The sequence below is a fragment of the Bombina bombina genome, unplaced genomic scaffold, assembly GCF_027579735.1.
Source record: "Bombina bombina isolate aBomBom1 unplaced genomic scaffold, aBomBom1.pri scaffold_940, whole genome shotgun sequence".
NCBI lineage: Eukaryota > Metazoa > Chordata > Amphibia > Anura > Bombinatoridae > Bombina > Bombina bombina.
In genome coordinates this window covers 73,101-86,115 of record NW_026510780.1, presented here as the reverse complement: position 1 = coordinate 86,115, position 13,015 = coordinate 73,101, and the positions used below count along the sequence as shown (strand labels likewise).

The 13,015-nt window shown below is 38.3% G+C and overlaps 1 protein-coding gene across 1 annotated transcript in view; it reads left to right on the top strand.

Annotated features, from left to right (window-relative positions):
* Positions 1-13,015, top strand: part of LOC128643459 (transmembrane protease serine 9-like) — an 81,238-nt gene that overhangs the window by 16,017 nt on the left and 52,206 nt on the right. The window contains exons 4-7 of the mRNA XM_053696308.1: positions 4,126-4,397; positions 4,977-5,146; positions 7,942-8,233; positions 8,466-8,628. Coding sequence (XP_053552283.1) covers positions 4,126-4,397; positions 4,977-5,146; positions 7,942-8,233; positions 8,466-8,628 — 897 coding nt within the window. The remainder of the gene's footprint in view (positions 1-4,125; positions 4,398-4,976; positions 5,147-7,941; positions 8,234-8,465; positions 8,629-13,015) is intronic.

Below are 13,015 nucleotides of genomic sequence, written 5' to 3'. Positions count from 1 at the left end.
ATGCTGGTGCACGGTGCATACTTAAATACACCTTTGAAACTGCTATAGTTTTTGTTAGAAGCATTTTTGCTATTACATGAATATTACAAAAATGATTCTATTCAAAACTGAAATGCAACCCTATATATGTCCCTATAAGAGGTGTGAACGGGTTATAACTCACAATTTTCAGGAGGTTTTTTAGTTAAAACTTGTTCATGGTAGCAGGAGTTTTGACAAACAAAATGATATAGCCTTGTGATCAGTTGTGAAATTCAGCTACCAATTCGATTGGAAAGCAAAAAGCCTTTTCAGGAACAAATCTCATATAGATTGTGATCGAGGCTATAAGGCTCAGCGACACATAAAAAAACATGAGCCTCTAACATAAAATTTAAACTAAAGAGATACATTTCACATATTTTTAATTTGGCTATTCTTATTATTTGTATTTTAATAAAACATAACAAACTAGCGGCCAGATTACGAGTTTTGCGGTAAGAGGGGTGAGTTGCTAACTTGCACTTTATTCTCTCTGCTCACTTTCCTACAGCGCTGGTATTACAGGTTTTTATAAACCCAGCGTTAAAAGGCAAAAAGTGAGCGTAGAGCAAAATTGTGCTCCATACCGCACTCCAATACCAGCGCTGCTTAAGTGAGCGGTGAGCTGGTTGTACGTGCTCGTGCACGATTTCCCCATAGACATCAATGGGGAGAGCCGGCTGAGAAAAAGTATAACACCTGCAAAAAAGCAGCGTTTAGCTCAGTAACGCAGCCCCATTGATTCCTATGGGGAAACTAAATTTATGTTTACACCTAACACCCTAACATGAACCCCGAGTCTAAACACCCCTAATCTTACACTTATTAACCCCTAATCTGCCGCCCCCAACATCGCTGACACCTACATTATACTTATTAACCCCTAATCTGCCGCTCCGGATATTGCTGCCACCTACATTATATTTATTAACCCCTAATCTCCCTCCCCCAATGTCGCCGCAACCTACCTACATTTATTAACCCCTAATCTGCCGCCCCCAACCTAAGTCTAACCCTAACCCTAACACCCCCTAACTTAAATATAATTTAAATAAATCTAAATAAAATTACTATCATTACCTAAATTATTCCTATTTAAAACTAAATACTTACCTATAAAATAAACCCTAAGCTAGCTACAATATAACTAATAGTTACATTGTATCTAGCTTAGGTTTTATTTTTATTTTACAGGCAACTTTGTATTTATTTTAACTAGGTATTAACTTTTTACTAACTACCTAGCTAAAATAAATACAAATTTACCTTTAAAATAAAACACTAACACCTAACACTACACTACAATTTAATAAATTACCTAAAAGAAATACAATTAAATAAATGAAATACAATTAGCTAAATTACAAAAAACAAACAAACACTAAATTACAGAAAATAAAAAACAAATTACAAGATATTTAAACTAATTACACCTAATCTAATAGCCCTATCAAAATAAAAAAGCCCCCCCAAAATAAAAAAAAACCCTAGCCTAAACTAAACTACCAATAGCCCTTAAAAGGGCCTTTTGCGCGGCATTGCCCCAAAGAAATCAGCTCTTTTACCTGAAAAAAAAAATACAAACAACCCCCCAACAGTAAAACCCTCCACCCACACAACCAACCCCCCAAATTAAACCCTAACTAAAAAATACTAAGCTCCCCATTGTCCTGAAAAGGGCATTTGGATGGACATTGCCCTTAAAAGGGCATTTAGCTCTATTGCAGCCTAAAGCCCTAACCTAAAAATAAAACCCACCCAATAAACCCTTGAAAAACCTAACACTAACGCCCTGAAGATCCACTTACAGTTTTGAAGATCCGACATCCATCCTCCACGAAGACGGGAGAAGTCCTCATCGAAGTGGCAAGAAGTCCTCAATGAAGCCGGGAGAAGCCTTCATCCAAGCCGGGAGAAGTGGTCCTCCAGACGGGCAGAAGTCTTCATCCAGACGGCATCTTCTATCTTCATCCATCCGGCGCGGAGCGGGTCCATCTTCAAGACATCCAACGCGAGCATCCTCTTCTTTCCGACGACTAACGATGAATGAAGGTTCCTTTAAATGACGTCATCCAAGATGGCGTCCCTTAGATTCCGATTGGCTGATAGAATTCTATCAGCCAATCGGAATTAAGTTTGAAAAAATCCATCAGCCAATAGGATTGAACTTAAATCCCATTGACTGATCCAATCAGCCAATAGGATTGAGCGCGCATTTTATTGGCTGATTAGATAAGCCAATAGGATTTTTTCAACCTTAATTCCGATTGGCTGATAGAATTCTATCAGCCAATCGGAATCTAAGGGACGCCAACTTGGATGACGTCATTTAAAGGAACCTTCATTCATCGTTAGTCATCAGAAAGAAGAGGATGCTCCGCGTCGGATGACTTGAAGATGGACCCGCTCCACGCTGAATGGATGAAGATAGAAGATGCCGTCTAGATGAAGACTTCAACCCGTCTGGAGGACCACTTCTCCCGACTTGGATGAAGACTTCTCACGGCTTCATTGAGGACTTCTTGCCGCTGCGATTAGGACTTCTCCCGGCTTCGTTGAGGATGGATGTCGGATCTTCAAAACTGTAAGTGGATCTTCAGGGGGTTAGTGTTAGGTTTTTTTAAGGATTTATTGGGTGGGTTTTATTTTTAGGTTAGGGCTTTAGGGTGCAATAGAGCTAAATGCCCTTTTAAGGGCAATGCCCATCCAAATGTCCTTCTCAGGGCAATGGGGAGCTTAGTTTTTTTTTAGTTAGGGTTTTATTTGGGGGGTTGGTTGTGTTTTGTGGTGGGTTTTACTGTTGGGAGGGTTGTTTGTATTTTTTTTCAGGTAAAAGAGCTGATTTCTTTGGGGCAATGCCCCGCAAAAGGCCCTTTTAAGGGCTATTGGTAGTTTAGTTTAGGCTAGGGGGAGTTTGTTTTGGGGGGGCTTTTTTATTTTTATAGGGCTATTAGATTAGGTGTAATTAGTTTAAAGATCTTGTAATTTGTTTTTTATTTTGTGTAATTTAGTTTTTTTTTATTTTGTAATTTAGGTATTTGTATTTAATTTATTTAATTGTATTTAATTTAGGTAATTTATTTAATTGTAGTATAGTGTTAGGTGTTAGTGTAACTTAGGTTAGGTTTTATTTTACAGATAAATTTGTATTTATTTTAGCTAGGTAATTAGTAAATAGTTAATAACTATTTAGTAACTATTCTAACTAGTTAAAATAAATACAAACTTGCCTGTAAAATAAAAATAAACCCTAAGCTAGCTACACTGTAACTATTAGTTATATTGTAGCTAGCTTAGGGTTTATTTTATAGGTATTTAGTTTTAAATAGGAATAATTTAGTTAATGATAGTAATTTGTATTTAGATTTATTTTAATTATATTTAAGTTAGGGGGTGTTAGGGTTAGAGTTAGACTTAGGTTTAGGGGTTAATAAATTTAGTATAGTGGCAGCAACGTTGGGGACGGCAGATTAGGGGTTATTAAATGTAGGTAGGTGGCGGCGATGTTAGGGGCGGCAGATTAGGGGTTAATAATATTTACTAGTGTTTGCGAGGTGGGAGTGCAGCGGTTTAGGGGTTAATATGTTTATTCTAGTGGTGGCGATGTCTGGAGCGGCAGATTAGGGGTTAATACTTTTATTTTAGTGTTTGCGATGCGGGAGGGCCTCGGCTTAGAGGTTAATAGAATAGGTAGTTTATGGGTGTTAGTGTACTTTTTAGCACTTTAGTTATGAGTTTTATGCTACAGCTTTGTAGTGTAAAACTCATAACTACTGACTTTAGAATGCGTTACCAATCTTGACGGGATAGGGTGTCCCGCTCACTTTTTGGTGAAAAAAAAAGCTTGTAATACCGGCGCAATTGAAGTCCCATTGAAAAAAGACTATACGCAATTTGCGTAAGTTGATTTGCGGTAAGGCCAAAAAAATGTGCGGTGCCCCTAAACCTGCAAGGCTCGTAATACCAGCGGTAGTGAAAAAGCAGCGTTATAACCTGATAACGCTGCTTTTTCACGTTAACGCAAAACTCGTAATCTAGCCGTAGAAATTTTAGTGCAATAAAAACAATATTAAAAATAAGGATTATCTTTTATCTTTCTTCCAGAACAAAAGTACCTTCTGCATACAGTGTAAGGTTAGGTGCCTATCAGCTATCTAAACCCAACAGTAATGAAATCATATTAAACGTCAGCGAGATCATAATCCATCCTACATTCAATAAAACTACATTATTTGGAGACATTGCTCTGTTGAAGCTCAATACATCAGTATCGTTTACCTCATATATACTGCCTGTATGTCTTCCTGATAATTCTTCTATATTTACCACTGGCATGAGCAGCTGGGTCACAGGCTGGGGCTCAACCAGCTCGTCAGGTGAGTGTTATGGAGCCCGGCACTGTAGTGTACAGTTATGTATCATTATATACAGTGGGGTAAATTAGTAATTTGAGCAATAGTCCAAAACTTGCATGAACATAAACTTTGTGACCTCAGTGTGACATTAAAGCACATTGGAAAAAATAAATTAATAATTCTGGGTGATAGACAGACAGAGAGTGAGAATGAAAGATAGATAAATCCACAATGAATTCAGCACCATGCAAATACGGTGGTCCTGCACAATCCCCTATCCACAATCAGGTACAGTTTAAAGAAAGCAGCATGACTAAGGGCATGTGGCCTGAAACATTATCTTGATTGACCTAGGTTTGTTGAATAAGCCTTTTAAACTTTGAAGATTTGTGAGTGCTGCTGCTTTCTTTGAACTGTAAATTAAGGACAGAAAGATAGAAAAATAGATGATAGATAGATACATAGATACATGATAGATAGATAGATAGATAGATAGATATACAGACAGAAAATAGCAGAGGACAGACAAGCAGTATACAGACAAGAGAGAAAACAGTCACTCAGATTTGCTATCAGTTAATTTTTTACATTTTCCTTTAGTTCTCCTTCCTTATCCCAAGACCCTTCAGCAGGTAGAGGTGCCCCTGTTGGATCAGCAGAGTTGTGACAAGATGTATCACATTAACTCCAGTTATAGCCCTGGGGAAGTGATTGTCACACAAGACATGATCTGTGCTGGGGACAAGGATGGGGGAAAGGACTCTTGCCAGGTAAGGATGCACACACACATATAAGATTAATTCCCAAAACATGGTAGACACTCTTAGTTGAGTTGGTTAAGTAACACAAATTCCAAAGTATAAAAAAAATGAAACTGCATATTAAATGTTTATAAACGTGCAAATAAAATAGTGTGGCTTTAATTTTTTCAGAAGTGTTTGGATTGTATCACTTGACTATGCATATCTATTGTAAAAAATATACGGCTAGATTACGAGTTTTGCGGTATGAGTGAAAAAGCTTCATAACGCTGCTTTTTCACTACCGCTGGTATTACGAGTCTCGCAGGTATCGCTGTACCGCACACTTTTTTGGCCGTCATGCAACGTAACTACCGCAGCTTTCAAAAAGTCCTTTTTCAATGGGACTTCCATAGCGCCGGTATTACGAGTTTGCCTGTCCGGCCAAAAAGCGAGCGGTACAGCCCATAACTACATGATCCGTACCGTCAACTGAAAGTCAGTAGCTATGGCTTTTATGTTACAAAACAGTAACATAAAACTCATAACTAAAGTGTTAAAAAGTACACTAACACCCATAAACTACCTATTAACCCCTAAACAGAGGCCCTCCCGCGTTGCAAACACTATAATAAAATTATTAACCCCTAATCTGCCGCTCCGGACATCGCCGCCACTATAATAAACATATTAACCCCTAAACCGTCTCACTCCTGCATCGTAAACACTAGTTAAATATTATTAACCCCTAATCTGCTGTCCCTAACATCCCTGCAACCTACATTACTGTTATTAACCCCTAATCTGCTGCCCCCAAAATTGCTGCCACTATACTAAAGTTATTAACCCCTAAACCTAACCCTAAGTCTAACCCTAACTCTAACGTAACCCTAACCCTGAAGATTGAAGATGCCGTCTGGATGAAGACTTCTGCCCGCCTGGAGGACGACTTCTTGCCGCTTGGATGAAGACTTCTCCCGGCTTCATTGAGGACTTCTTGCCGCTTGGAGGTTTTTTAAGGGTTTATTGGGGGGTTTTATTTTTAGATTAGGGACTTTGGGCAATGTAAAAGAACTGAATACCCTTTTAAGGGCAATGCCCATCCAAATGCCATTTTCAGGGCAATGGGGAGCTTAGGTTTATTTAGATAGGATTTTATTTGGGGGGTTGGTTGTGTGGGTGGTGGGTTTTACTGTTTGGGGGTTGTTTGTATTTTTTTATTACAGGTAAAAGAGCAGATTTCTTTGGGGCAATGCCCCGCAAAAGGCTCTTTTAAGGGCCATTGGCAGTTTAGTGTAGGCTAGGGTTTTTTTTAATTTTGGGGGGGCTTTTTATTTTGATAGGGTAATTTTGTGTAATTTAGTGTTTATTATTTTTTGTAATTTAGATAAATGTTTTTTTTTATTTATTTATTTAATTTTAGTGTGTTAGGTGTTAGTGTAACTCAGGATAGGTTTTATTTTACAGGTAAATTTGTATTTATTTTAACTAGGTAGCTAGTAAATAATTAATAACTATTTAATAACTAATCTACCTAGCTAAAATAAATACAAACTTACCTGTAAAATAAAAATAAAACCTAAGATAGGTACAATATAACTATTAGTTATATTGTAGCTAACTTAGGTTTATTTTACAGGTAAGTATTTAGTCTTAAATAGGTATTATTTAGGTAATAATAGTAATTTTTATTTAGATTTATTTTAATTATATTAAAGTTTGGGGGGTTAGGGTTAGGGTTAAACTTAGGTTTAGGGGTTAATATATTTATTTAGTGTTAGTGATGTGGGAGGCCAGAGGTTTAGGGGTTAATAACTTTAGTATAGAGGCGGCAGCAACGTTGGGGGCGGCATATTAGTGGTTAATAAGTGTAATGTAGGTGGCAGCGACATTGGGGGCGGCATATTAGGGTTAATAAGTGTAATGTAGGTGGCGGCGATGTCGGGGTGGCAGATTAGTGGTTAATAAGTGTAGGTAGGTTGCGGTGACATTGGGGGTGGCAGATTAGGGGTTAATAAGTATAATGTAGGTGACGGCGATGTCGGGGGTGGCAGATTAAGGGTGTTTAGACTCGGGGTTTATGTTAGGGAGTTAGGTGTAAACATAAATTTTCTTTCCCCATAGGAATCAATGGGGCTGCGTTATGGAGCTTTACGCTCCTTTATTGCAGGTGTTAGGCTTTTTTTTAGCCGGCTCTCCCCATTTATTTCTATGGGGAAATTGTGCATGAGCACGTAACAGCAGCTTAAAGCAGCGCTGGTATTTGTGTGCGGTATGGAGTTCAAAGGAGCTCAATGCTGCCATATCGCCCGCAAACGCAGGGTTTTTGTAAAGCTGTAATACCAGCGCTGTTAAAGGTGAGCGGTGGAAATAACTTGCAAGTTAGCAGCAAGGCAGCCATAACGCAAAACTCGTAATCTGGCCGATAGTTTGTTTTGGCTACATGTTTATATTCTGTTTGGGAAAGTGCTATTTTATTTCTGGATAGATAGATAGATAGATAGACATAGGGGCAGACAGAGATAGATCCTAGATAGACAGATGATACATAGATAGATAGATAGATAGATAGATAGATAGATAGATGATAGATAGATAGATAGATAGATAGATAGATAGATAGATAGACAGACATAGGGGCAGACAGAGATAGATAGATCCTAGATAGACAGATGATAGATAGATAGATAGATGATAGATAGAGATAGATTGTGATTATTTATTCACATATTTAGTTTATGAAATTAGAACATTAAATTGACAGACAATTTTAAAATCAGTTTTATTTGATTTGTGTCATCAAAATAATATTTTCTTGTACCCAGGGAGATTCTGGAGGACCGCTGGTTTGCCAGGTAAATGGCACTTGGCTTCTGGTGGGCATTGTGAGCTGGGGAGAAGAATGTGCTTTGCCCAATCGCCCTGGGGTCTACATCCGTGTCTCATATTATAGAGAATGGATTTCAGGAACAATATCCTCACCACAAATAACGTCTAGCACTGTCAGTACAGGAATCAGAACCTCCATTAAAGGGTCAGGAACAGTAAACTCACCGCAAACACCGGCTATCACTGTCAGTACAGGAATCACAACCCCCACCAAAGGGTCACTATCAGGTAATATTTATATGACATTTATTCCCTCTGTTTCTCAATAGATTTTAATAATGCTTTGAAATGTAGCAGCAAATCACTAAGAGGGATCTCTATGTCCATAGTGTAGGGTCAGTTTAACAAACTTGAGATGATAAAGTTGGTTTAGTAAGTGCTTCTTTCTATTTTCTTTTATTCTGAGATCCTATTTTATTATTTTATCCAGAAATTAACTGTAACATTATTTCCCCTCTAGGGTGTGGGAGACCCCAAGTAAACAGTCGGATTATGGGGGGTGAAGATGCCTTAAACGGGGCCTGGCCCTGGCAGGTCAGCTTGAGGTACAATGGACGTCATTTCTGTGGAGGGTCCCTCGTTGGTAACAAATGGGTCATCTCTGCAGCTCACTGCTTCTCCCGGTAAATATTTAGCATCTCAGTCCTTAAAGGGACATGAGACCCAAAAAAATGTATTTCATGATTTAGGTAGAACATAACATTTTAAACAACTTTCCAGTTTATTTCTATTATCACATTTGCTTCATTCTCTTGGTATGCTTTGTTGAAGGAGCAGCAATGCACAACTGGTTTCTAACTGAACACATTGGTGAGCCAATGACAATCGGTATATATATGCAGCCACCAATCAGCAGCTAGAACCTAGGTTTTTGCTGCTCCTGGGCTTTCCTAGATAAAGATTTCAGCAAAGGATAATAAGAGAAGGAAGCAAATTAAATAATAGAAGTAAATTGGAAAGTTGTTTAAAATTGTATTCTCTATCTGAATCATGAAAGAAATTTTTTGGGTTTTATGTCCCTTTAATTAAGTCTATTCAGTAAGCTAAAAGGACAGTCAAGTCCAAAAAAACTTTCATGATTCAAATAGGGCATGTAATTTTAAATAAATTTCCAATTTACGTTTATCAGCAATTTTGCTTTGTTCTCTTGGTATTCTTAGTTGAAAGCTAAACCTAGGAGGTTCATATGCTAATTTCTTAGACCTTAACCCCTTAATGACCGGACCATTTTTCAATTTTCTTACCCTTAATGACAATGGCTATTTTTACATTTCTGCAGTGTTTGTGTTTAGCTGTAATTTTCCTCTTACTCATTTACTGTACCCACACATATTATATACCGTTTTTCTCGTCATTAAATGGACTTTCTAAAGATACCATTATTTTCATCATATCTTATAATTTACTAAAAAAAAATAATAAAATATGAGGAAAAAAATGGAAAAAAACACACTTTTTCTATCTTTGGCCCCCAAAATCTGTTACACATCTACAATCACCAAAAAACACCCATGCTAAATAGTTTATAAATTTTGTCCTGAGTTTAGAAATACCCAATGTTTACATGTTCTTTGCTTTTTTTGCAATTTATGGGGCAATAAATACAAGTAGCACTTTGCTATTTCCAAACCACTTTTTTTTCAAAATTAGCGCTAGTTACTTTGGAACCCTGATATCTGTCAGGAATACCTGAATATCCCTTGACATGTATATATTTTGTTTTAGAAAACATCCCAAAGTATTGATCTAGGCCCATTTTGGTATATTTCATGCCACCATTTCACCGCCAAATGCGATAAAAAAAAAAAAAAGTTCATTTTTTCACAAATTTTCTCACAAACTTTAGGTTTCCCACTGAAATTATTTACAAACAGCTTCTGCAATTATGGCACAAATGGTTGTAAATGCTTCTCTGGGATCCTCTTTGTTCAGAAATAGCAGACTTATATGGCTTTGTGGTTGCTTTTTGGTAATTAGAATGCCGCTAAATGCCGCTGCGCACCACACGTGTTTTATGCCCAGGAGTGAAGGGGTTAATTAGGGAGCTTGTAGGGAGCTTGTAGGGTTAATTTTAGCTTTAGTGTAGTGTAGTAGACAACCCCAAGTATTGATCTAGGCCCATTTTGGTATATTTTATGCCACCATTTAACCGCCAAATGCGAGCAAATAAAAAAAAAACTTTACATTTTTCACAATTTTAGGTTTCTCACTGAAATTATTTACAAACAGCTTGTGCTATTATGGCAGGAATTGTTGTAAAAGCTTCTCTGGGATCCCCTTTGTTCAGAAATAGCAGACTTATATGACTTTGGCGCTGCTTTTTGGTAATTAGAAGGCCGCTAAATGCTGCTGCGCACCACACGTGAATTATGCCCAGCAGTGAAGGGGTTAAATTAGGTAGCTTGTAGGGAGCTTGCAGGGTTAATTTTAGAGATCAGCCTCCCACCTGACACATCCCACCCCCTGATCCCTCCCAAACAGCTCTCTTCCCTCCCCCACCCCACAATTGTTCCCGCCATCTTAAGTACTGGCAGAAAGTCTGCCAGTACTAAATAAAAGTTTGGTTTTTTTTTTAAATAAAAATAATAAAATATTTTAGTTGTGATGGACCCCTGCCTTAGCACCAACCTCCCTGATCCCCCCTTCCAGCTCTCTAACCCTCTCCCCTACCTAATTGCCGCCATCTTGGGTACTGGCAGCTGTCTGCCAGTACCCAGTTTGGCCCCACAAACCAAAGTATTTTAATTTTATTTATTACTTTTATTTTTATTTTTAATTATTTCTGTAGTGTAGCAGCCCCCCCACAATACCCCCACCCCCCTCCCCCTCCCAGATCCTTTTATATGTAAAAAAAAAAAAAAATTAACTTTTTTTTTTTCCCCTTCCAGTTCCTTCATTGTCAGTGTGGCTAATGTGGCTAATGTGTGCACGTGCGCGTGCACGCGCCCCGTGCACACGCGCCCCGTGCACGCGCACCTCCCGCGCATTGTGCACACGCGCGCGCATCGTGCACGCGCGCGCACGCTCCCTCCTCCCACCCGACAACGGCACCATCGGCAACATCGCTACCGGTGCAGAGAGGGCCACAGAGTGGCTCTCTCTGCATCGGAGGCTTGTAAAGGGGTATTGCAGGATGCCTCCATATCGAGGCATCACTGCAATACCCTCAGAGCTGCTGGAAGTGATTGTGATCACTTCCAGCACTCTGTTAGACAACTGACGTACCAGGTACGTCTATTGTCATTAACAGTAAGTTTTTGCATGACGTACCTGGTACGTCAGTTGTCATTAACGGGTTAAAGGCCGCCTCTAATCTGAAAGAATTTTGACAGTTTTTCACCACTAGAGGGCATTAGTTCATGTGTTTCACATAGATAACATTGAGCTCATGCACATGAATTTACCAAGGAGTGAGCACTGATTGGCTAATATGCAAGTCTGTCAAATGAACTGAATTAAGGGGGCAGTCTGCTGAGGCTTGGATACAAGGTAATTACAGAGGTAAAACGTGTATTATTATAACTGTGTTTGTTATGCAAACCTGGGGAATGGGTAATAAAGGGATTACCTATCTTTTTAAACAACAACAATTCTGGTGTTGACTGTCCCTTTAATGGGGGAATTACTAGTTCAGCTTGTTGTGGCTTTCTGAGCACACATTGGGGCCGATTTATCAAATGTCTGTCGGACATGATCTGCTCAGTGGATCATGTCCGACAGACATCGCTGAAGTAGAGTTTTTACACTATGGTTTTGTACTGAAAGTAGTTACAAACACGGCACAGATACATACATACAGACCATTAAATCACTTAAACCTTTATTTTGTAATTACTTTGTTTAAATATAACTGAAATAAATAGTTTTTAATAAATTTTTGATCTATTTAATTTTGCATATTTTCAAGCGTTAACACATTACTTCTGATTTCCAAAAGTGCTAGCTTTTCCAGTGCTATTTTGTGTTGTGCTTGAGTGCAGTACTTAACTCACCACTTGTAAATGAGCACTCATAGCCAGGGATAGGCATGGACCAAAGCTGCGGCCGAGATTTTCCAAAGTACAGACCTTAGTGAAGGACACCAAGGTCTACATTTAGCTACCAATCAGCAAGCTCTACCCAGGTGCTCAATAAAAAATGGGTCAGCTACTAAGCTTACATTCCTGCTTTTTCAAATAAAGATACCAAGAGAACAAAGAGAAATTGATTATAGGAATAAATTAGAAAGTTGCTTAAAATTGCATGCTCTATCTGAATCATGAGGAAAAAAAATGGGTTTAGTGTCCCTTTAATGGAAACAAAATTTCCATCAATCTAACTGGATCATACATTATATTGTGTGTGGTGCAAGAAAGGTTAAAAAGAAAATATCACCATTTTGTTGGCTTTAGGGCATAAAGAAAACAGTAACAAAAATGTAAAAGTGACATAGAATGCTGGCCTCTGTGACCTGTTAGTTTGTGAAACCCCACAAGTTTCTTACATTTCATTATTATTATTATTAATAGTTAAAAATCTAATCAATCTTTCAGAGAGAAATAAAAGAAAAAACAATAATATAAATATTATGCATTTTAAATTAAAATGTACATAGCCAAAATTACAAAATTGTATTGAGTATTTATATATCATGACCGTCTGGGATATCAGAATAGCTATTGTCTTCAACTGAAGAAATTCAAATTGCAATACATTTATAACAACAGAGGTAAACTAGAGATGTGCAAAAGCAGGACGCAAGCTAAAATTACAACTATGAATGGCTTCCTTATAATCAGCACTAGATCTCAGGTAGGTGCACTGCATTTTTATGCTTTACCTTTGCATATAAAGAAATGTCAGCTTGCTACTTGAATCGTCCCTTTCTCATCTCACTCAGAGTCACTTTCCCACTACTGAGTGGCGTCCTCACACCGGCGCTGCCCCAAACCTGCAAAACATGGTGCCACATGTGTAAAGAAGGATTCTACTCATCCCGAGTCCCTCCCCACCGTAAAACGTGCGGCGGAC